The 24749-nt window shown below is 41.9% G+C and overlaps 1 protein-coding gene across 7 annotated transcripts in view; it reads left to right on the forward strand.

Annotated features, from left to right (window-relative positions):
* The window catches only part of ctbp2a (C-terminal binding protein 2a), a 68656-nt gene that overhangs the window by 26709 nt on the left and 17198 nt on the right, over positions 1 to 24749 (forward strand). The window contains exon 1 of one of the 7 annotated variants that reach the window (XM_044214648.1): positions 739 to 769. The exons of 1 other annotated variant lie outside the window; for it this stretch is intronic. In XM_044214648.1, the coding sequence (XP_044070583.1) occupies positions 754 to 769 (16 nt within the window). In that variant the 5' untranslated portion in view covers positions 739 to 753. Of the gene's footprint in view, positions 1 to 738; positions 770 to 6388; positions 9130 to 12167; positions 12331 to 18511; positions 19366 to 24749 lie in introns of those variants that run through there. 5 more of the 7 variants (XM_044214644.1, XM_044214643.1, XM_044214642.1 and 2 more) reach the window with 5 other exon arrangements.

A 24749-nucleotide genomic window follows, 5' to 3' on the forward strand; every position in this document is an offset into this window, starting at 1 on the left:
CAAGCATTCTGAATGGTATCACCTTGGGCTCTGGGAAATTATTCCAACTATTCACCAACATTTTATAGGCAAAACAATTAATCAATGAATCTAGGAAGTCATTGGCAGATTAATCAAAAATGAAAATAATCGTCAGTTGCAGCCTTATGAAAGTGTATACATTTTTTATGATATTAGCAGAGGTGGCTCACCCCTACTAAATAATGCTATGGGAAACCATGAAAATGTTTGATGATTGTATTTTTTGGTTTGTCAGTCAACTAATTGATTAATCAACTAATTGTTTCAAAACACAGAAGGATTCTGTTTGAATTTTTATTAAGTCAGCTTTAATTGGTTATACAAATTACAACATTTATTTCTCTATTAACCCTAACAGCATTGTTTAGTTTAGATATCAGCTTTCAGAATGTATAAGGTACAACTGTTCCTTCTGTTGTGGATTTGATAAAGTGCCAAGAAGATTGTAACTGTGGCAAACATCTGTTGTGAGCATCAGTTCTCATACTCTTCCATTGCCCCTTTTTCTCTTTTCTTCTCTCACTCTCTCTGTCTCTCCTTCTGTCCGCTCCATCTGTGTACCCAGCATGCATTGGCTTGGGCAGCAGTGCAAGTTGTTGCCATTGCCGTTTAGCCAGAGCTAACTGACTGATCTGGGCAGAGATGGGATGTGAGCGGCACTGCGACGTGAACTAGGTCGCAGTAACAGCATGTTCCTGAATGTTGATTTACAACTTGTAAATCTGTGCTTGGATGCAAACACCACAAGGTGGGGTAGTGTAATTTGTCATGGTGATTCCAAGTGTTTTAGTTGGCAGTTAAATAAATATGTTAATGCTTGATAATGCATCTTGTTTTGTCATGTGTACAACAGGAGGAGATGTTTAAACAGTGAACAGTAAATAATGTGGCCAGTCATGCTAAAATACCATAAAACTTGTGAATTATTCATATTCTCACATTTAACGGACCTGCAAGTTTTTTTTAAAATATATATAACAAAACACTTCATATTAAATATAGAGGACAACCAGGAAGGCTGTGGAGGAGAAGCGAGGGGATCTCCTGATGTCATCCTCTCCTGCAGGGGGGGCTTCGTATCCTGAGCTTTTTAGCACAGACTCAGGGCTCTGCTGCATCCACCTCTCTGCTTTCATCCCTCCCTCCCACTCGCCTCCCCACGTTCTGGCATCCAGCTCTGGTATGAAGTCATCGGAGTGGTCTCTGAGTCTGACCCCCCCCTCGGGCTTGTTCCAGGCTCCTCACCAAAACCCCTGACCCCTTTATAGGCTTTGCGGAGAGGCAGGGAGGGGCATGGAGAACTTGGGGGGAGGAAAAGGGAAAAGAGCAGATAAAAAAAATGGTCGAAAGTGTTATTTTTGGAAGGAAATTCTTCATGCCGGTTTGCTATCATTTGTAGCAAACCATTGTATTATCATCATTAGTGACTGTCTCTTGTGCACACCTTGAATGAAATGGTCTGGTACGGTTTTCCTTTTCTTCTTAGTGTCTGCATTTGCATCTGCATTTTGTTTGAGCTGGCATGAAGCTTAGCGGGTTGTTGAAAGTTGGAAATGAGCTCCTAAAAAATCTAATTTCAAAAAGAACTCCTCATCTATGCCACTAAATATTATAATGACATGTGGTCTTCTCCAGATCGGGCTGGAGATTGGATGAGATGGGTCGTAGATGTGGGGTGATGGGATGAACCCAAAGGTGATGGATTATGGATAGAGGGATCTCTCTGTAACATAGCTGACATAGAGGAAATGTTGGAGAATGTGTGGGCTTTTGCTGTGTGTATGTAGTGCATGCACACTTGCAAAATAGAAAAAAAACCAAACCTGTCAATTCTAACCTGTTACACTAACCAAGTATATAATTGTCATTTAGATAATTACTAGCTTCATTGCCATCGACCTCCATTTTACAGTCCATTTAGTCCCTATGGAGATGCTTTCAGAGACAAATAATCCCACTGGAATCACATACAAGGCAACCATGTACATAATGTCTGTTAAGTGTGCATTACAATTAATCTGACAGCATTATTCTTTGCAACGGTAGTGGCATTGTAATCCCATTCCCAGTTAGTGCCTCCTGCCCCACGCTGATGCATAAGTCAGTGTGTGTTTAACATTCAAATCATGCCTTGAGTACATGACGTGTCGCACTGTAGGAGACAGTTGTTTTTATTTCTGTTGCAGTGCAGTATTCACTTTGAGTTAGTGTGTGATTTTTATTCATGTATGCACATCAGACCAAGGCTAAGGCTTTAGCAGCGGTGTGCGTGTGAATGAAAAGGCACATTAACGAAGCACTGTGGCCGCTGCTGCATGTCAGAAGATGAGCCAAACAGGGTCAAAAGGCTGAGTGCGGATCCAGGATTGTGCAAGCTGAATATGTTTGTACTCTTTGTCTTTGTGTGTCTGAGTGGGTGGATAGATGGAGGGGTGAGGGTGAGTGACAGCAAATTTCTAAATGGGCTTGTTACATGTGAACCCTCTGATTCCAACATTTGGTAAAGCATGCAAACATTTTACATGGTTAAAACATGCACCAACAAGCACACACATACATATAAAGTGACCCACCTCTGGTATCCTGCTGGCTTAGCTGTAATATTAATGTGGAGGCAGGGACTGAGAGGGCTGAGTGACAGGGAGATGTAGAGTGTTTATTAAACAATGGCAAGCGTCTTGTGTGACAGATTAGCCACAGATCTGACTGTTGTACATCATGTCTGTCTTAATGCAATTTTCTTTAATACAGGGAAAAGTGTAGTCCTGTAAAAGAAAAATACACTATAAAACCTTAAATACACTACACCAGGCTAAAGTAGAGTAGCGTTTTATGAAATCTGTTAGCAGTCAAAAGAACTACATTATTGCATCCTTTTCTTGAGGTTTCTATATGTTTTACTCGTTTTGAATTTTTCACCAGTCAAGTCTTATTCAGTGTAAGGTCTTTATAAGCTTCTGCTGGGGTGGTATTATATTTGTTCTAAAATCCCCAGCTTAATTCCTAAATCCCTCTGTTACAGTGAATCTGGCGTTGTGTGCACAGTCTGGCAAGTATGGCAAATGGAGGAACATTAGAATTTGAAAGTCAAACATTGTTTAGTTTGAGACAAACAGAACTTTGCGATTTACTTTCCTGTCAGGATTAGATCGGCAAACCCTGAGTACACACCTCTGCCTCCGTCTCTCTGTTTGAGGTTGACTTTACGGGGATGAGTGATCTGCTGCACTGAGAGTCCAAGTCTCTTGAGAGCTGGGCTAGAAGAAGTAATGAGAGGAGTGGATGAGGTTGGGGACAGAAGCCAGGGGATCACATTTACTCACATAAACACAGACACACACACACACAGACACAGAGACAAAGAGGAGACACAGACATATAAATATATATATATATATATATATATATATATATATATATATATATTTTTTTTTTTTTTTTTTTTTTTAAATTTAGCCTTTATTTAACCAGGTTTTGTCCCACTGAGATCAATGATCTCTTTTATAAGGGAGACCTGGCCATGAATAGCACACAGAGTTTCAACAGTCATTAACAGGAAAAACATATAGATTTGAGTAGCATTAATATGATCAAATAAAACATTTGCACACCGACAACTTGGACTCAATAAATTTCACCATAGCTTTAAAATCATTCAGGGTTACTATGTTTTGAAGTTTAAGATCAGTCTGTAGACTGATTGGACCTTGGGAACAACATATCACAAAATGTCCAGAGAACGAAGATTGTAATTTCTGTATTTCAAGTTTAAAAGCGAAGATAAGTAAGTAGGAATTTTGCCAAGAATGGCTTTGTAAATAAAAACATGCCAATGACTGAGGTGGTGTGCACATAAACCAGACCAATTCACTTTTGAATATAATACACAATGATGAGTAAGAGAACCACAGTTTGTAATGAATCTCAGAGCCCCATGATACACGCTATCCAGCATGGGAAGATAATGAGCAGAGGCATTCATGTACAACACATCACATTTTGTTTCTGTAGTGAAATCCTAGTAAAAGCTTCAGCTTTTTTTGTAACATACTGGATATGCTCCTTAAAAGACAAGTGGTCATCACTTAAAAACCCTAGGTATTTAAAAGTAGATACAATTTCTTTCGGACAATGCTGATCTTACTGTTCTTGAAATAGTAAAGAAGTAAAGTTTATTTATCTGCATTTAGAATAAGTTGCACTTGAAAAAGCTGTTCTTGTACTCTTATCAACTGCATGCTGAAGATACGCAAAAGTCTTAGCAGGAGTGAGGGCAAAGCACTAAATATCAGTGACATCAGTATAGAAATGAGTTTGGAATATTATGTCCAAGGCAAATTATGTATATAGTAAATAATAGTATGCCCAGAAACGTGCGATAGTTTGCAATCCACTCAACTGCATGTTCAGAAAAAACAGTAAGTGTAAGACGTCTAATTAAAGTATTGTGATTATGAATGACACCCATACTTGAAACTTGATTGACTTTATAACAGCAATACCTTGACTGATAAAATCAAATTCCCCCCCAACTCTCAGCTTTGATTTAATAATTCATCTGTACAGTTGGTTTTAGATCTCTGTGAGGGCTTGCACTTGCTTCCTCTCCTTCCCATTTTAATTTCCTTTTTACATCAAGCTGACTAATGTTCTTCTGACCTTACCAAAAGAAAAAAAGTTCTCAGTCATCTGCGCAATTGGTTTTGGAGCCACTGTCATCAGCTTTTTCCTGTCATCTTGTGAAAACAGCAGAATACTCCGCTCCCACTCTGATCTCTTCCTACTCTAATTACACAACTGTGATTAAACAAGATATTAGTGCCGACGACGGACATGCCTGCACTGTTTCCGCAGGCCCTCAGTATGATATTCAGGAACTTTTCTCAATATGCTGATATTAACAAGACTTTATTCACAGTCTGAAATATGTATTACTACCCCTTGCTATGATTGACTCTGAGATTAGATTTGGATGGAAATGGACACTTCCTCACCTTACATCTGTTTTCATGCATTAATAAACAGGGATCCTCTGCAGAGGGGATCAGGTTTCAGCCACAGTGACATGAAGTGAGACATGCAGGCAGCTAGGTAGGCAGGTACACACTCAGAGTCATATGTTGAACATCACCTTGGTTAAATGGAATGATAAATGTAAAATAGATAATAATATAAATGTATTATGCCAAAGCATAATATATACTAATAATACTGCAGCATTATACCAAATAGCTTTTTTCACTATGGCATATTTGAATGAAGTGGAATGAGCTCCTGTTGTGTTTCAGCTCAACAAGCACAGTGTTGTAGTAAGGCAAAGGTTGTAGGTGCTTTGAATTAACTGCTGTTACAAAAAGAACCCTTCCCCCTTCCACACAGATGCACACACACCACACTCCCCCAGTGTTTTACTTTTCTTTGCAAAGGGGCAAATCCAGATTACGGAGCTCCTCTGTGAAGGAGATCAGAAGAGCTTTACGAAAGAGGGGGAAGGTGATGTATTTTTCTGACAGTAAGATGCATATAGTTAGAATTCATGTAGTAACATTAATGGCAAAATAAAAACAATTTTGAGATTTGAACTTTCTGTACAAGTGTTGCATTTAACACTGTTATTTTTTTACTCTACAAGACAGTAATATTGACACTTGCTTGAAAGGACAATCACTGGGAGGGCAAATAGGACAAAGCAGGTGGATTACGTTATGCATTCTGAAATCTCCATGCAATCCATGTGTTGTAATTTTCCGACAGTTAATGTACAAACAGCAGGTCTGAGTGATCTCAAATCGAGGAGAGTGGGGCAGTGACAGTGAGCGCCACGAAGGCATCAAGGACATTTCAGAGTAAGCTGGGCAGCAGTTGCATGGTGGCTGTGCTGCAAGCATGGGGCCTGGAGGATTAGTGTCCAATCAGAGTGGATTTGATGTTTGCTGACAGCACATGGGACTAGCTGAGAGAACTGTATTTCATTTGTATTCAATGGAGCTGTGTGCCTTGCATGGCCTCCCCTCCCTGCGCTGTGAATCTGGCAAACTAAAAACTGAAACCTGTTGACAACAGTACATCATCAACAGCTTCAGGTAGGTGACTCTTCAGGAGAGGGGGAGGGGTTTGGGGGTGGACTCTAAATCATTGGCATCGTCATCACCATCATCATCACCATCACTAGATACACTTGTATCTGGTTCACATGACGTCATAGTGGGAAGTGGAATTAAACAGGCTTTATTTAGATGTAATCCCTCATAGCAATCGGAAGAGCGAGTAAAATGTCCCAGAGAAGGGAGAGATAAACCCTATTGGATTAGTACAAGTCCCTGCCCATCCCCACCTAAAACCCAACCTATCCGCTCCTTTCATTTTTGTCTTTTTTATCAACGTTTGGTGGCCATCTCAAGCATGCACCCTGTTACCGTGGCTTCCATGGAGTAGCTGGGCTACCTCTTCAGTGTACTGTGTTGGTGTAGTTTGGTCTGATGTGTTTGTGTGTGGTGTCCTCTTTCCTTGAGCACAAGAAGCCAGCATGACCAGAGATTAATTATTCAAGGACCAACAGCCAAAGGGAGAGTCACCTGATAGTACGGGCTTACAATATTACAACCTGATATCAGGTGAAACGGCAGACCCTGCTTCATCTTCTTTTCTGCTTGTTTTCCTCCTCCCTCTCTCCGTTCCACAGCTACAGTACATGAAGACTTGAAAGAGAACTTTCACAGCTTCAAGCGGAAAATTTGTTTTGTTTTGTTTTTTTCCCCTCCGTTAAGCTTTCTCGGCTTTTTCCTTTTTTGCCAATGCTTGTCCCTAACAAACAGTTGAGTCTTGGTCGCTCCCACAGTTGGGACACATTAGGGGGGAATGAGGGTCAGTGGGACAGGGCTGAGAGTGTCTACGAGCAGCAGGCAAGAGTAGCGGGCCGGCGGAGCTCTCTGTCATACGGAGAGGGAGGTGGGTGGTATGAGCCTCCACCAGGAGTGCAGCCCCCTGACCTGGATTTGAAACGCGACCCATATTCCTACCAAGACTCTCTCTACTCACAGGTTTACGCAGAGCGACACGACCCACGGGGGATGAGGAAGGGCTCTGTGCCTGATCTAAACCACTACAAACGTGCACCCATGGCTCACCGAGGATCCATTCCACATCAGGATTACTATTCCCATAACCCGGCCATGACTCCTCGGCCACCTGAGGGCTTTTATCGGCCAGAACAACAGCCTCCTCATCCACTCAGTAGGTCAGGTTCTCATTTTGGGATGACACCTGTGGCTCGTGCTATGTGGGATCAAGGTCAGGGAGGGAGAGCAGGACCTCAAGCTCCTTCATCGCCTCTACCTCCTCCTCCTCCTCCTCCTCCTACTGCTCATGAGTTGAATCGGGCTTATAGGGAACCTGGTGCTGTAACTGCTGCCAAAATGACGCCAGATGGCCAACAGTGCATACCCTCCCGAGATCCGTCTCCTGCTCACTATGGGATGGAGCATGCATCTCCTCGGTATGCCAGTGAGCCTCCACCTCTGACCGGTCAGTCAGTTTATACTGATGTTAATGGCCGCCCATTGGATCCGCAGCAGCATGCTGCTACCTGTCTAGTAGTAGATCCTGCCAGTCAAGGTATGATTATGAGGCAAGAGACAGCCTCACCCTATACCATCCAACAACAGCAGCAGTTACAGCAGCAACAACAAATACAACAGCAACAACAGATACAACAACAACAACAAATACAACAGCAACAATTACAACAGCAGCAACTTCAACAGCAACAAATACAACAACAGCAGTTACAGCAACAGCAACTTCAGCAACAACAAATACAGCAGCAACAACTTCAACAGCAACAGCTTCAACAACAGCAGTTACAGCAACAGCAACTTCAACAAGAACAGTTGCAGCAGCATCTGCAACAGCCCCTGCCACCTCCACCTACTATGCCCATGTCTGACCCTAACCTTTCTATGGCAGCTCCACTTCCCGCTCCACCTGCCCCAGTGCAGACCGCAACACTTGCCCCTGCTGCACCTGCCCCTGTGCAGGCTGCCCCATATTCAGCCCCTCCTCCCCCAGCCACTCCACTCCCTGCTCCTCTTTCTGCTCCTCCATCCACTGCCCCAGGGACGCCTTTGCCTGTGGACCCCAAGAGGACAGTTGATCCTGAGTTCCTTGCCTTGCTGCGAAATGAGGGCCTCTCAGAGAGCACCATCTCCTCAGTTATCCAGCAGGGATTTGACTCCGCTAGCATGCTAGCTGTTATGGAGGAGAACGATGTGCGCACCGTCGCCCCCAACCTCGGCCAAGCACGTGTACTGTCTCGCTTGGTCCACAACTGCAAGCGGCCTGTTGATGCTCTGCCAGCCCCATCTCAACCTCAGACACCCATGCGAGGCCGCTCTAATAGTTTTAGCCATCGCTCAGACATCTACCACCAGCAGCAGCACCACCACCCACCGCATCCTCCACAGGCTTTGACTGTGGACCCCCATCTGATGCCCCCACAGACCCCTGGGGGCATGCAGACCATCTCCCCAAGGATGGGAGAAGTAATGGGTAGGAGGCCCAGCAGTGCCCCCTCTCAGCACCTCCTGGAAGCCTCTGGAGGCTACCCAGGCCAACCACCTCGATCCCCGGGGCCATACACTGGAGCCATTATGCCTGTTCAGTCAAGACCCATGTCTGCCTACTCTTCTGGGATGACAATGCCAGGGATGCCCATGCAGGCAATGCAGATAATGCCACAGCAGATGACTGGGTCAATGCCTGCCATACCAGGGTCTATTCACTCCATGCCAGGTATGCCACAACAGATGCCCATGTCCCTGCCAGCTTTACCACAGCCACCACAACAGGTACCGAAAGCATACTCTACCAATTACACAGTGCCCATGGAGCTGATGAAGAGGGACAGGAACTTACTGCCATTGTCACCCATGCACAGCCCTCACCCCAGTCCTCAGCTGATGCGTAAGGGTGGGGGACCCACACCAGACAATGCTCATGTCCCTATGGGAGCACCAGGTCAAGGCCAAGGTGCCCTGGTTGCTAACCAGAAGCTAAGTCGACGCACGGGTCCACCAGTCATCATGTCCTCTATGGCGTCTCCAGATACAAGTAAATCCCTTTTTCCTCCTTCTGTCCTTATCATCTGCTGTTAGTCTGATTTCTTGATACATTTGGCCTTTATTTCTGTTGGCTTTTTCACATGTTTTTAATAGATAAGAAAATTGATTTGTGCCATAGTGCTTCATTTTTTGCATGGTATATGTAAGACACCATATCCCATTCCTCTCATTGCTTTGAATAGTGCATGGTGTTGCTGCATTGTTAAGAATCATATCATGTTTTCACAATTTGGTTGACATTTTGAAGAGCCATTCAGTATATTGAAAGCAACAACTTCAGTTACAGGTTGTAGTCGTATCTTGGGGGTGGGGGGGTGGGAATCTATTTTCATCCTTCATCTTGATGAATTGTTGAATCATAGTGTTCATGAGTTTTTTTGTATTCTGGTTTGCGCAACCATCATTCAGCTGAGGGGTATGTGCAATCTATTTAGCTGAATGTGACTACTGGTGTGTGATGCATGATGCTTGACCTTAAGAAAGTTCAAACACAATGAGAATGTTAATAGTGCATTTTTTGAAATCGTTTTATCTTTCTGGTCAGTACTGTCATTTGTTTGCTTTCCCGTGTTTGTTCTCATTACATCAACAATAGATACATTATGTGTCTTTTCTTCTTATCTAGGCCAGTGGAGGGAAATCTAAATGTTGCTGCCTATCTCTTTTCCAAAACAGTTGTCAGAATTATGATTAAAACCATAAAAGGGTAACTTTCCATCCCTTGTCCTACTTTCGGTTTCTGCATTTGCCATTTTCCTAAAATTATTCTTGCGTCCCTCTTTCTTGTCTGCTTATCTCTGTGAGAGCCAGATTTGTCAGAATTCTATATACTTTGTGTGAAGTCCTTTTATTATTTCAGTAATCCTATGCAGTTCTTTTGTCAGAATGACATATTGCCCCATTAAATACAACACAAAATGGCATTGATGAGGCTCAATATCTAGAGGATTTGGGAGGAACAGCTGTCAGCACCCTTTCTGATACCTTTTTAAATTTTAACAACTGCACTGTCTTCATGTTACAGTCTGTCAGTTCCTGCATTCATGTGTAAACAGTTCACATTAAAACTTGTCTGACCAGAAAAGTCAGATATTGTGTGCAGTAGTGTTAACAGTCTGGGAACATGAGGTGTCAGACGTGCATGTGTGTTGGTGGAATGGTGTGCATCTGTGTACAATATGTACATTTGCCACAGTCTCCTTGCAAAGATATTTATTTCTCATTTAGCACATTTTTGGCTGTATGTAATGCTCTTGTTAAGTAAGTGAAGCAGGGCACTTTTTTTAAATCATATAATCTGCCACAACTATACAGCATTCATAAAGTTGCATAATGGTGATTGCAGCGTTAGTCGTATGTAGCTCTTTAGCTGTGGTATCATTGGAACTGCAGCTGTTTTTGATGAAGTCCTTTCTGCTCTGCCACGCACCCTCCCCACAGCCCCCAAACCCCTGTTGTTGTAAACATGGATGTCTTATTACATTATGATAATAAGGGTGCATCAGAGTAGCCTGGAAAGGCTTTACAGCCACTCGCCTATACAGCCTTCCTTCAGTCCTGCTGCTGTCAAGGTGTACCACTGACCTTCATGAAATAGCAATTAGCTTCGTCTAGTTCTTCTTGAACAGATTGTCTCACAGAGATCAGACTTTACATTTGAACTGGTGTATAAAAGAGGTTAAAGGCAGAGTCTCAGTGACCAAACTTTTCATTTTATGGTTGATTTTTTTTAAAGCTGAATTTAGTGAATTTTGATTTGTGTCCCAAATTCATGTTTCGATTCCAGTTTAAAATTAAATGCATTCAGTCAATGCATCGTTATTGTATAATCACCTAAATAATTTAGCCATAAAGCTTTAATTCAGAAAAAATGATCTTCTTTTCACACCCATGACCTGATTTAAAGTATATGTCAGACATTTTGGGCAATAGGGGCTGATTTCTTCATCCACCCCCGATCACCAGGGGCTGACTAGCAGCATCACTGGACAGATAAAATTACGAATTACAGGGCTGATGGCCGATGTGTGATTGTGTCATTTTCTCTGTGCAGGTTGTAATGAGAAGGGGGTAATCCTTCAGATCCTCCATTTCCACTGCTGCACTAATCCACAGATATTCTCATTTTGTTCAGACCAGCTTCCTGGCCTTCTGTGACTCTGTGAACTACTGTACATAGCCAGTAGGTCGAAATTGACTTTAATAGGGGCTAAGGCAGACTGGAAACAAATGACTTAACTGAGGCAGTTTTGTTGTCGTCTCTGTGATTTTTAGGCCCAAGAGAGCAGATATTAAAAGATCCCCATTGCTTGGCTGTCAAAACAGACTGCTGCTCTTAGCACAGACAGACACATGCTTTGGAAAGGATTTCTTCAAGTCTGCCACATACACATACAATGCATTGTTAGTACACACACAATTTGCAGAGTAGACCTCATTTGCATGTGGCTGACATTTGTTGCTTTGGTAATTTCATCTGTTAATGGACACAGCCACAAAGCTGCTCTGAAAGCATATTCCTAAATTGTATGTTGCTAGGCAACGTGGGTTTTGGTGGTAATCGTAGGCAGATTTGCTTCTGGTTAAAGGGTCGGTGCATTGTCAGAGAACGCTGCAAATTTACACGTTTACACTTTATAAGAATTATCATATTATTAATCATATTCACTTCTTTTCATGTGTAATAAATAAAAATTATAAGGCTTTTCTTGCCTATTGTCAAAGGAAGGCGTTATATGCATTTTAGACCCAACAAAATATGATTTAGCCTGGCAGTTAAAATTTTTATATTGATATTTTGACACGGAGACAAATTATATTGTAATGGCAGCAATAACACATTTTGTATTCCTTAAAATCCAATTAGTTATGAGCTTATGATACCTCCTGATATTCTGACAACCTCAGACAATTCATTAGTTACAGCAGTGAGTTGCACCCACAATCTGAACTAATAGCCCATGTGTATACAGATGGCATGCCCCCGCCCACCTCAGTATATGATGCTTCGTGGAATACCCTTGAGCAAGACCCCGCCTTTATATGACTAAATGGGACTCACTCCCCATCCCCCACACCGGCATAATCGCCGTATATGATACTGTGGGACTTTCACTCTTTTACCTCTACCCTGCAGAGTGTGTTAGCTTCCCTCCGTGGGCTCTGGCCAGGCAACCTGATGCCAGCTCAGGTCAGTTCTGCTCTGCGTGACATACTATCCGCAATTTTCTTTCTTGCTTAGACCTAGCGTGATAATGGGGGAGGGGCTATGGCATATTAGTTCTGGAGATTATGTATTAACGGGGTCCAGGTCAAAGCTACAGGCAGTTGTTACACTGAGTGAGGGATTAAGGAAGCGAGAGAGGGAGGGAAAGAGACATAGTCCTGCTACTGATGAATGATGATTGCTGCTTGCGGGGTGGGGGAGGGGAAACAGGGCGTTGACAGCTGTCACTCAACCTTGGACTGTCCATGGAGATGAGGCTAGCTGTCAATGTTGCTTACTAGACTTTGAGGGTCAAACTTTGGCCTTAATCTGGGCTGACAGTCAAAGGTTGTTTTTGTTATGCTGTTGGTCACTCTGTTCGCCACACACAGTATTTTTTTTTCCTTCTGACCTGAGAGGGTGGCTTACCAGTGCCACAACCTTGAGTAATGCAGCCAGTTGATTAAATTGAGATGTTTTCAGAGCAACAAGGGATAGACATAGACATTATATTAACTGTGCCTTTGAACATTTAAAGCCTCGGCTGTTTCAATCTGTGAAATTCCTAATTTTGTGCATAGACAATAATAAGTGACTGGCATTTGGAATACTTCCAAGGCTTGAATGCATATGAAACTCTTTTTGGTTGAATTAGTACAAAAGATGAGCAACTGTGTTAGAGCATATCTGGTTGTTTGTTAAAAAAGATACAAGCTTGTGTGCATAAAAATGTAAGGAGAGATGCTAACTATGATGCCCAAGGAGTATTTTGCTATTGAATGAATTATGGTTTTTAGAAACCTGACAATGCATTCAGCAGTTTAAATCAACAAATTTTCTGGATATCGTAGTATTTAGAGGCTTTCGCCAAACCAAATTGGTGGTAAAAGCGTGAAACTGATGGCCATAACATAAACCTATCGTTTAATTATCCAGGGGACTCCTGTGTTTCTATGTTGAGGATCACTGATGAAATCATTACCAGAAAACTTCCAAATCGAGAGAGTTAATGGGAGAAATATGTTTCTAAACAAACGTCATACCCAGCTCAGCACATTCATTCATGACTGTGGTTGTGGGTTACTTACAGAGCCCGTCTGCAGGAAAAAGAGGGAAATGAGGAAAGATGGGAGGTGATTGAACCCAACAGCAGAACAAAGATTAAGCAAGAATGACCAAGGAATGGAGTTAAATGCACAGAGAGCTGCTTTAGATTAGATAGTGAAAGAATGACTGCTTTAGCGGCAGTGATAGAAATGGGTGGAGGAGAGAAAACTGGAGATTACATAAATGGAAACTCTGTCATGCCATTTTGGAGCAAGTGAAAAAGGGCATGATAGCAGGACATCTCAAGTCCAATTTTTTTGTTTTATTATAAGTAAAAGAGACACTTTGTAAACCTTAACCATCAGTGGCATGGTCATTTTTTTAATCTGGTTAGGGCTGCAACTGATAATTATTTTTATTTATTTGTCAGATTTAATCCATTTATTGTTTGTCCTAAAAAATGCCCCCCACAATTTTATTCAAATTGCTGTTTTGTTCTAGCCTGGCATTGCCAGACTAATTCGCAAATGCGTATTAGTCTGGAACCTCTCAGTTCATTTTCGATTTCCAAGGGGCGTTATCAACGGTCGCAGACCAAAATGTCTCTGAGATGCAATTGGAAAGACCTACAACCAATCAGAGCAATGCAACGTGCTGAGCGACACATGCAAGTTGGGGCGGTGCTTAGTTCATTTTCAAGCAGGAAAGAAAAGGCGGCCTGGTCACAACTTTATCAAATTACAGCTAAATAGTACACTAAAATGATTTCTGAAAACATTTGAGGCGGGAAATAGGCAATGCAGTAACAGAATCTTGATTCAGATTTGATCAGCACTGCCTAGTTTGAGAGCTTGATCTGAGTTTCGTGAGCCTGGTGCCTTGTGCTGTATTAACCAGTCAGAGCAGTGAAACGTGTGACTTCAAATCTGGATCAGTAACACTACTCTGGCTGTCTTTGTATCAAACCCGCCCCATATTAGATAAATGGCTGTGATTGGCTCGACCAAATCCAGGATGGGTGGAAATCTGTTTGAATGGACAGATTTGTCTGGTTCCCATGCTAGTTTTGTTCCCCCCAACAGTCCAAAACTCAAAAATATTCCATTTACATTTATATTAAAACATAGAAAATCAGCTAATCAAATTGTTGATTATTTTTCTGTTGATCAACTAATTGATTAATTGACAAACAGTTTCAGAAGTAGGGTAGTTTAGTTTATGTTTGAACGTATAACTCCCAGCTTGGTGTTCAGTTATGCAATTTTATTTTATTTTTGAGAAACATCATTAGAAATATAATTTAAAAAAATACTCCATATTGCCTCTGAGAGTGAATGACCTGTCTTGGCATGCTTTTTCTATTTTTTCACATGTTTGTTTGCAGATGTAGTGTGTACAGAATACAGATACAGGTGCCATCAAAAGAAACTGGACCTTGAAGGCAAAAAGCTCTTTCTAGCCAGTTGCATCCTTTCAGAGAGACTTGAAGTGATTAACTACTGGTTGTGAGAGCAGTGGCGAATAAAGGACAGACGCTCAAACATTTGCAGCTCAAAAAAAAAAGAAGAAAAAGCTATCAAATGAGAAGCTGTAAGACCCTGACTCTCCTCATCAAAAGTCCTACCTTCTCTCCTCTCCTCTCCTCCCCTTACCTCTCCTTTCCTTTCCTTTCCTCTCATCTCCTCTTCTTTCTTTTCTTTTCCTCTTCTCTCATTTCCTTTCATTTCCTTTTCTCTCCTCTCCTGCCCTCGACTTTCCTTTCCTCTTCCTTTTCTCTTCCTTCCTTTCCTTTCCTTTTCTCTCCTTTCCTTTATTTTCCTTTTTTTCCTTTCCTTTCCTTTTCTCTCCTCTCATCTCCTATCCTCTCTTCTCCTCTTACTGCCAACCAGGGAGTCACCCTGAATTATTCAATTTGAGAAAATGAAATCTTCATGGGTGTTAAACCAGAGTGAATAAGAGACAGGGCTGTCCAAATTCTCTGTATGCAGTGTGTGTGTGTGTGTGTGTGTGTGTGTGTGTGTGATCAGGCGCTGCAGAACTTGACACTTTGCTTGGCTGTGTTATAACAAAAGCATGGGGGAGATATGTTTAGAGGTGCAGATGAATCTCATTTGCACCTGAGGAAAATATTATATGTTTCTCAGTAGGCATGTCAGTCGTGTTCAGGATCACACAGGGCTGTAAATGGGATTGTGTTATAGGGTGTTTTTTGTTGCACACAGGGAGGAGGATTTGTGTTTGTGTGTCTGTATGTGTGTGAGCAGCCATCACTGCATATTTGATCCTAAATTTACATTACCTTTTTTTTTCTTTTAGATATTTAGCCAAAACACACATTTCTGAGCAAGCTAAAGTTAAGGTAGCCAGTTGCTGGATGAGTCAATATCTCACTGTGTGTGTGTGTGTGTGTGTGTGTGTGTGTGTGTGTGTATTTGTTCTCTGTTTCATTTTTCATGGATGCCTGTTCACACTTTATTTGTCTAAGCCTACAGCATACATGAGGGGTGTAATAAGCAACGCCTTCTCCCATTCATCCCCCGTCCTCTTTCTCTCTCACTCAAACACACACACACACACACACACACACACACACAAACACACTCTCTCTCTTGCTATCTCACATCCTCTTCATCGCTTTCTCTCTCTAATCAGGCCAGTTGGCTCAAGTCACAGAGAAAGAAAAGGTGGAGTGGGAGAGTGATGGTGTTGGAGATGTAGAGCAATGCACAGACGGGGTATGAATGGGAGAGCAAGAATGTATGTGCTGAGATCGCCTCCCCCCCCAAAAAAACAACTCAACATCTGTTGTCCACCTGCAGCTGTGCCATCTCTTTTGCTCCCTCGTTTTTTTTTTCACTGCCCCTCTTCTCCTCTTACCCTACTCCCCACGATCTCATTTGAGCTTCAATCATTTGGCAACAGCACGTCATATAGATCACAGGAGGCAGATGGGATGGTGAATTTTAGAGGTCAAATTATACCGTAGTACCTCCAGTGTTCTTTTTTCAAGAATGAGGCTTTTTTTACACTTTGTAACCAGACCTCCTCAATGGAGCCCTTTAAACTCGTTACACTCCTACTAAGTTTACAGTAATCCAGTAAAGATATATCTTTTTTTTTAACATAACACATAACATAAACAAACAATCTTGATTTAGATGCTTTTAGATTGATTTTTTTTTATTGTGACCATGATACATAATAAGAGAGACATTTTACAGTTCAAAAATCAGCTTGTCAGTTCTCTCTGGTGGACAAACCTAGTTTAGCATTTCTGTACTGGAATTTCTTTTTACTCATCTGCTGACATATACTCCGATACTGATATATCTGCAATAAGCTAATATCAGCCAATATATTGGCCTAGCTCTAATGTCTACACACTGAATCAGGATCATTCACTCACCTGCTCTCTGCACTGCACTGAGCTTTGTGATGCTGTATGTACTTAGTGTGTTTAATAATAACCAATATGTAAAAGGGAAAAAAAAGAACAAGAATACATCAACTGGTAGCCACATGTCAACTAGTATTTATTTTTTTCATTTTTTTTACATTTTTGGCAACGATATTTCAAATTTGAGACAAAGACATACAGTATATTAATATATTACTGTAGAACAATATGTATTTTTTAAAGATGAGATTAATAGTAACAAATAAACACAGTTGAATAAGTACAATATATTAAAGCCCCCTCCAGTCAAAAATGGGTTTTGCTTATTGTTATATAACTTTTGAAAGTTTGACCTTCACTGTGCAGAAAGATCAATGTGTAAGTGTTTTACACTTGTCCAGTATGCAACTTACACAAGTTGTGTGTAAGTGTGATGTGAAAACTTGAAACCTCCAGTGCACAAACACTGAGAAATGGCTTTTCATTGAAGGAGACATCTTGTGTCCAGTAGTTAAACTTTAGAAATGAGCAATATTTGCATATTCATAGATTCTTGATTTTTCAATGAATGAGAAGGATTACATGTAATATAAGTGAAATATTTTTTGTTAGGTAACTGGACTTTTTTTGTGGAAAAACCATATCAGACACAAATTATTATTATTATTATTACAAGTATTTGTATAAGTCTTAAAACACTTCTGGAGGGGATCTTTAAACTTAAGAAAGATAAGGGTCAAATCTACTTAACAAAGCCTATAAAACATATATGCACTGTAATATGTTTATACTTACAGTATCTGCCAGTACATATATCTGTCATAAGCCTTTATCATCCATTATCCCTCTGTGTTGTGTCTACATATGATGACCTGACAGCCCAGGCAGACCTCTCTTAACCTTCATTATCTAAATCCTTTTAAAGTGTCTGTCAGAGTCATAGTGGCTCAGTGTTGGGCAGCACTCTCAGACTAGTGTAGTAGTAAACATGCTAATCTGTTACTCCTGTGCTTGGCTTTAAACCTCAGGATCAGTTAGACTCCTGAAAGGATTTTCCTAAGCGTTACCATAAGTTCAATATGTAGGAATCGTCTGCACTTGTGTCTGCAAGTACACACACACACAATCGCCACTCTGATGAAAGAGGAGCACACTTCTTGCTTGTTCTGATCCCCAGAGAGCTCAGTAGCAGGTGTGTGTGTCTGGAGGTATGTTTTACATATGGGAATTCATTTAGCAACAGCAGGATTTTCTGTTAAAAAGAGTGTTCACAGATGTTTGTGCAATACTAAAAGATTAAGCAGTCTTTGCATGTCATTTCTATCGTGTGAGTGCTCTCCTCAGCTTCTACCTATGCCATTGTATGAAACATCATCACCTGTGTCTCTGTTTGCATGTACATCTTGGTGTGACAAGAACTCATGTGAAGCATGCTGAGCAATATTCCCGTGTTGAAGCCTAGAAATGAGTCACTTAATGGCTTGTTGAACAGCAAAACCAATCAACTTGTGCTCATGTTAAAGAGCGAAGGGTGAGCAGGAAAAAAATCGCAAACTGAGATCGTGAAGGAGAGTTTGGGAGCAAGACTGAGAGGGGGGGGGCTGGCACTCTTAAAGGACCGTGAGGGCCAGATCACAAATAATAAAACAGAAAGGCAGCAAGGGAGGGAAAGACGGAAGGGAGGGGGGAAAAGAGCAAAGGAAAATATGTTGAGCAAAGGGGAAGGTCGGAGGGAATGGAAGAGGGAGTCGTACGTGTGCCAGGAGCGCTGCACCTCTCGCTGTGACTGGTGCTCTTCAAGGATTTTTTCCCCTTTCTCTCTCGTCTCTTTTATTTACCTCCCTCTTTTCTTTTCTCCTGCATAGCTGTGGCACCGGCTTGTTTTCTGTCTGTCTTTTTTCGTCTTTTCCATTTTTCTCCCCCCACCCTTTCCTCTCTCTCTCTCTCTCTCTCTCTCTCTGTGTCTTTCTGTGACTCGCAACAAAAGGCTGACGGAGTGAGCCTGACGTCTGAATGAATAGCCCAAACCTGCCGTGAAGAGAGAGAAGAGGGTGACGGAGCAGGGAAGAGGAGGCTGAGGAGGAAAGATACAAGTGATCTGGATCTGGCTAAAGAGGCGTAAAGAGGAGAGCGCACAGAAGTGCTGATTGCTGGCTGAATTTTTTTTCCCTCCCCCTCTTTGGAGATTAAAGGAGTTGAAGGCACCGCTTTAACCGCACGGGGGGGTGAAGATCGTAGTTCTCGCTCTCCTTCCGTCCTCCCCCTCACCCACTGCCCTCCTGTGCCACCTTCCATTTTTTTTCGCCCACTCAAGAGTACCAGTCGTCTGAAAAAGGGAAATGGAGGTTCTGGGGGTGAGGTGACGAAGGAGGACATATTTGGAAACAAGCAGTGGGAGAGCAAGAGAAGACGGGAGGGAGGCTGGAGAAGGAGGTAGAGAGGAGAGGATAACTCCAGGGCATACTGTGTGAGAATCCCCCCAACCCCACTTCTTCTTTTTTTTGATCCCTCTCCACTACATGTCTTCTGCCATGTGCAGCTCCTGATTTGAAGAATGTGGAGACAACATTTCCCAGGCAAGGAGCATGTTTCACATTGAGTCAGTGCGTATGTGTGTGAGTGTGCGTGTACTCATCAAGGATAATAATAAAAAGCTGTGGTGTGTGTGTGTGTGTGTGTGTGTGTGTGTGTAATGGCAAGAGGTGGGGGGGAGTTGGCATTAATGCTAATGAGCCTCTTATGTTTTTGCAATGAAGTGTGTCATGAAAACTGTGTGTGTCTGTGTGTGTGCGCGCGCATGAGGGCAGGCACTCATGGGAGTGTGTCAGTGTTTCCTTGGTTTGAAACCACAGAACTCTGCACAGCAGCGAGAGGAGGGTGAGATTAGATGAGTTGTTATTTGAAGGGTCAAAGGTCACAGAAGAATGGGCATATGAGTGGCTCTATATGAGAGTGTTAATGGTTGTTCCTGTGTGTGAATACTGTCTATCACAGAGTGTGTATTCTGTGGATATACTGATGGATTTGGGGCTCATTATTTTAGATTTTTGGATTTGTCAGTGCTCATTTTGATACTTAAAAACAAATGAAAATATATAAAAACAATCAGTAATATCCTGGTGTAAATTGCATTAAAAATATAATTTGGGCCATAAAACACTTAAAAATTAAATTGTAGTGGGACTCTGGCTCATAAACATAATCAGCAGCTAATTTGCACTTTCTCCCTATTTTTGTCAGACCTGTCAACATCGCTAAAATACCTTGTTTACTGTAAGCGAACTGTAATTAGTGTTATGTCTTCTCACGGCAGAAAACATAATAGGGACAAAAAATCCTTTGAAAACTTGTTTCAACCAATATTTAAAAATTCTGTGTATTTTCCTGTGAAAAATAATGTTAGATTTGTTGCATACTTGAGTTTGTGTCCATGGTTTGTAACTGTCAGTACTTCCCTCTGTGGATGTAACAGAGGTTAGATTCCTTATCTCCTCTCCTGCCAGGTTTGTGTGTGTTTACATGTTCCTGACCTCGCTTATGTGTGTGTGTGTGTGTGTGTGTGTGTGTGTGTGTGTGTGTGTGTGTGTGTGTGTGTGTGTGCGCGTGTGCGCACGCACATGTGAAGGAAAGCTGTGCTGTTCATCAGCACTGACAGCTGCTTTTGTCTCAGGACCCCAATTGCTTTTAGGCCTTGCTAGCAAAGCACAAAAGACAACATTTAAAGAGGAGATGGTGATGGATGGATGCTCTTCTCTCTCACTTCATGTTGTATTTACCACTGACACCACCTGTGATGTCTTTATGCCAGCGTGTGTTTTCCACTTTCTTCCTCTCCTTTGTCTTACACTTTTGCATGTAATTTCACCCTGCCTTTCTCTCTCACCCTTTTATCTCTTCCCTGCCTCACCCCTCTTGGCTGGGCGTTTGGGTGGTGATAAGTTTGGAGGAGGGCAGGCAGGGGGAGGACAAACAAGGTCTTTGTGTGTCCACATAGTGGAACAAGAGATAGGCTGGGGTGGGCGCTGATAGGGTCCGGTGGAGGCCTGGAGGAGGCAAGTTTGCCAAAAAAAAAGATTACACCTCCCCTCTTTTTCAACAGATGCCAGGGGATCGTAAACACACTCAAGAAAGTAGACACTCCCAAGAATACAGGCGCCGGATTTTGGTTAACATGTATGCAAAGTCATAGAGTGTAACATTGCTGTTTTAAGTAGCGTGCAGCTGGACATGCACAACCAGCACTAAGAAAACAGACGTAGAGTGGAAGGGAGCATTGGCATGCAGAGCTGTGAATGCCCCTGAACATTTTATTTAACAAATTCTGTGATATCCCTGATAATCACTGATCATTAATGGTTATCATCTGTGGGTGTGTGTGAAGCTAAGTGCAGCCAAACTCTGTGTGTCGGTGTGTGTGTGTGTGTGTGTGTGTGTGTGTGCGCAGTACTGAGCTGTGTTGGGCCATAAGCGAGCATGTTTGTGTTCCTGATGTCTCCCAGGAAAAATGCCGCAGAAAAACACAGATCGTGCCACTTATGCTCGGACGCTGCTCTTCAAAGCTCACGCTCCATGTTTGGGTTGCCAGGTTGGGTGGCCTGTGGCACGTTGCCTTTTGGGGCAAGATTTGATAAAAATCAAGCTTTTCTGCACTTTTCACCACTGCTGCACTTGCTGCACTTGCCACAAAGAAAGCCCACTGGGTTATCTCCCCCCCCCGACACACACACTTGGACTATCCCATCACTGAGGCCCCCAGCTTGGGAGTTGCTAGGTAACCAGAACCAGCTGTTGGTCCTAAGCCCGTTGAGCCCGTTTTGGCTCTGTGACAACTACAGAGTAGTTTTCTCTGAAAGCTCGCTGTGAACTGCCGCTGTGGCCCTGACATCATCGTGCCATGGAAAATCTTCCTCACTTCCTTTTGTTTTTGCAGTTTTATTGTTCCATGGATGCAGTGACCAGTGTGGGAGCGTCCGTGACATGTATTACACCAGTTTGGGTAATTTAGTGCATTTCATCACCTTCCTACTACTAGGGGGAATGAGTAGGGAAATAGTGAGAAAGGGCAAGAGGAGAGTGAAAAGAATGAGCTGGTGGGTGGCGAGGGTTTACTAGTCACCTGTAATTTAGAGTCAGTTGAAAATGACACCAGGATATAAAAGAGAGTCTCTAAAGTGTGTCACTCCTCTGTGAGGTGAGGATACTCAACTGTCTCAGAAGGCTATTAACAGAGATTCGAGATGGCAGAGTACACAGTGTAATTATTCAGGAAATCACAATAGTGCAGGTAAGTTAATGCGACTCTTTAGTCCCAAAGAGGACCATTTACCTTTCAAAGTGTGTAACGACCTCACAAACAAGCCACAAGTAAATCTGAGGAGAGTGCATTAACTTCCAAATGAAATAGTCTTTGTAAACCAACCGATACATGTTGGAGATCCATGAAACCACAAAACCAGAGCACACAATCTGTCAGAAAGTAGAGCTTGGGAATTAAAGATAACTGATGTAGTGTGATGTTATTAAATAGCAATTTACAGATTGGTTTCCAAACCCAAAGGGAGAAACACAGGTTTGAGCTTAGGTTTTTTTTTTCTTTCATTGATTGTTTGCGCTCTATTTAGGAAATTATCCTTCTCCCTCTGAAAACTCTGACTCACAGCGTCTGGCAGCAAAGCTTTCTGAGCCACTTTTCCAAGATCACCCCTTCCAAACGAGAGAATTAGACACCAGATCGTATTCACTAAGGAGAGACATATTTCTATGAGTTCTGCTTTTTTTTTTTTTCCCTCAAACGTTTAAAAAGATGACTTCTATTTCTGTTGTCAGAATCCAAAAAGGCTTTTGAGTTTGGAACATCTGTAATCCATTTGTGGTTGAAAGTACGTTCTTGCCAGCTCTGCCAAAAGTTTTCATACTTCCTGTAGAATCATCCAGTTTGTGATTAGCGTTGGCTAAAGGATGATATCAACCTTAGTCCATTCAAGCTTCCCTTGAGGGATGTAACAACACGACCTCCACTGGATAAGACTCTCTGTCACACTGAACACGGTTTAGATTTAGTTAGTCAAGCTGTTGGCTTTGTTTCTTTATGACTTGCTGGCTTACAGACAATGCTGGCTGCTGTGCAATGATAAATACTTTGGATACAATAACAGGAAATTGACACAAGCAATTTGCATTTTTATCTGAAAGACTACCAGCCAAAATATCCTACCGCCTAATGTAAACCATCTTTAGTCATGTTGTTTCTGCTGCTCACAGACATTTACGTAACAGCAAATAGGCACTTGAAAAATGGCTCTGTGGTGCATTTTTGTCCTGCTTAAAAGTGAGTCTGGTGTTGGGTGGGACTCTGTGTTTGGACAGGGAGAGTTCTGGCTTTGCTTTTGTTTCCTAGAGTCGAGGTTCTGGGTCTGGCTGTCGGGTGGGGCGGCTGGTAAGCTGCTGCCAAAACCCCCCAGGCTGGTGCCGACCCAACCGGGGAGGGAGAAAGAGGGACAGAGAGAGGGAGATGGATATAAACAAAGAGAAAGTGGCAAGACACGAGTTAAGTGACGGAAAGAAAAAGAACCAGATGTGATCAGTTTTTTCATTCTCTAGTAGCTGGCCCTCTGGCCTACAAGTACTGTCATGTGTGTGACCAGTGGGGGTGGTAGGAGTCACCCTAGGGTGATGCAACAAATATAAATTATTGAGATAAGACTCACTTATTCTCTCCCTTTTGGGCTCCTTCGCCAGTTTAAAAATCCATAACTTGCCACCTGAATATGCAGAAGGCCGTAGAGTGTAATGGTTTATTTTCTTAGGGAGTAATTATTTCATGATCACAAAATAACTAATTCATGATCTCAACATAACCCAAATTGTCTTCTTGTAATTATTAGAAAGAAATGTGCTTGATACTCTTAAGTGAATCATCTGAAATCAACAGACATAAGGTAACATAGCCAGTTATATTACTGCTTACATTTACCATCAACAGATGACTGTTATTACAGCCGTCTGCAGCTGCAAGATAATTCTGAGTCTCTGTAATATCCCTGTAATATTCCACAAGGACCAATAATGTCTCTGTGGTAATCAACATCAGTATACAGACGCCTGTAGTGACCAAATAAGACATATAGTAAGACAGTGTAACATTCATATAATATTACTACCAGAACTGATCATGTGTGTTTGTGGTAAGTTTACAACATAGTCTTAACATATGAAAGATGGCTATTTACTGACTGGTTATTTCAGGATTTGCCATGTACAAAATGTTTTAGGATTGGGCAATATTTTAATATTTGTGTTTATTTCAGTGATATCATAATGAGATCATTCTGCTGTCCAAATTAATTATTTTGAGCGATTTGTCATTTAAAAATAACAAAATGAGTCATTGAAGGTTTTGTTTTACATATTTGATTTTAACCATATCACTCAGCCCTGTTTCTTTTTCTTTTCAAAAAATATTTGGATTGGTTTCCAACAAGGATGGAGTGTACAATATCAATGTTCTCATGATGGCAGGTTATATTCTTCAAGACAAACCAAAAATACACCTCCACCCTCCTCTCCCACCCACCTCAACTGGCCCTAAAACAAACCAAATGGAGTTTGCACACAGTAACAAACTGAATGAATAACAAAAAACACAAGACAAAGAAAAAAAGTAATTAGAAAAATGTTTGGAGTCTTGCAAGCAAGTTAAGTGTAAGAAGTCAACACCACATACTCATACCACATAGTAGCTCTGAAAGTATGCTGGAAAAGACCCCCAGACCTTATAAAATGTCTTTTCAAATCCACGTACAGCGTAGCAAATTTTCTTACATTTAAGGTGAGACATTGTCTTCTCAAGCCATTGAAAGTGAGTAGGTGGGGCACCTTCCTTCATTCTGAGTAATACTACTTGTCTAGCTAGAAGAGTGGCAAAAGACAGAACATTACGTTTAGTTGCGGTTAAATGTGC

The sequence above is a fragment of the Siniperca chuatsi genome, linkage group LG11, assembly GCF_020085105.1.
Source record: "Siniperca chuatsi isolate FFG_IHB_CAS linkage group LG11, ASM2008510v1, whole genome shotgun sequence".
Taxonomy (NCBI): Eukaryota; Metazoa; Chordata; class Actinopteri; order Centrarchiformes; family Sinipercidae; genus Siniperca; species Siniperca chuatsi.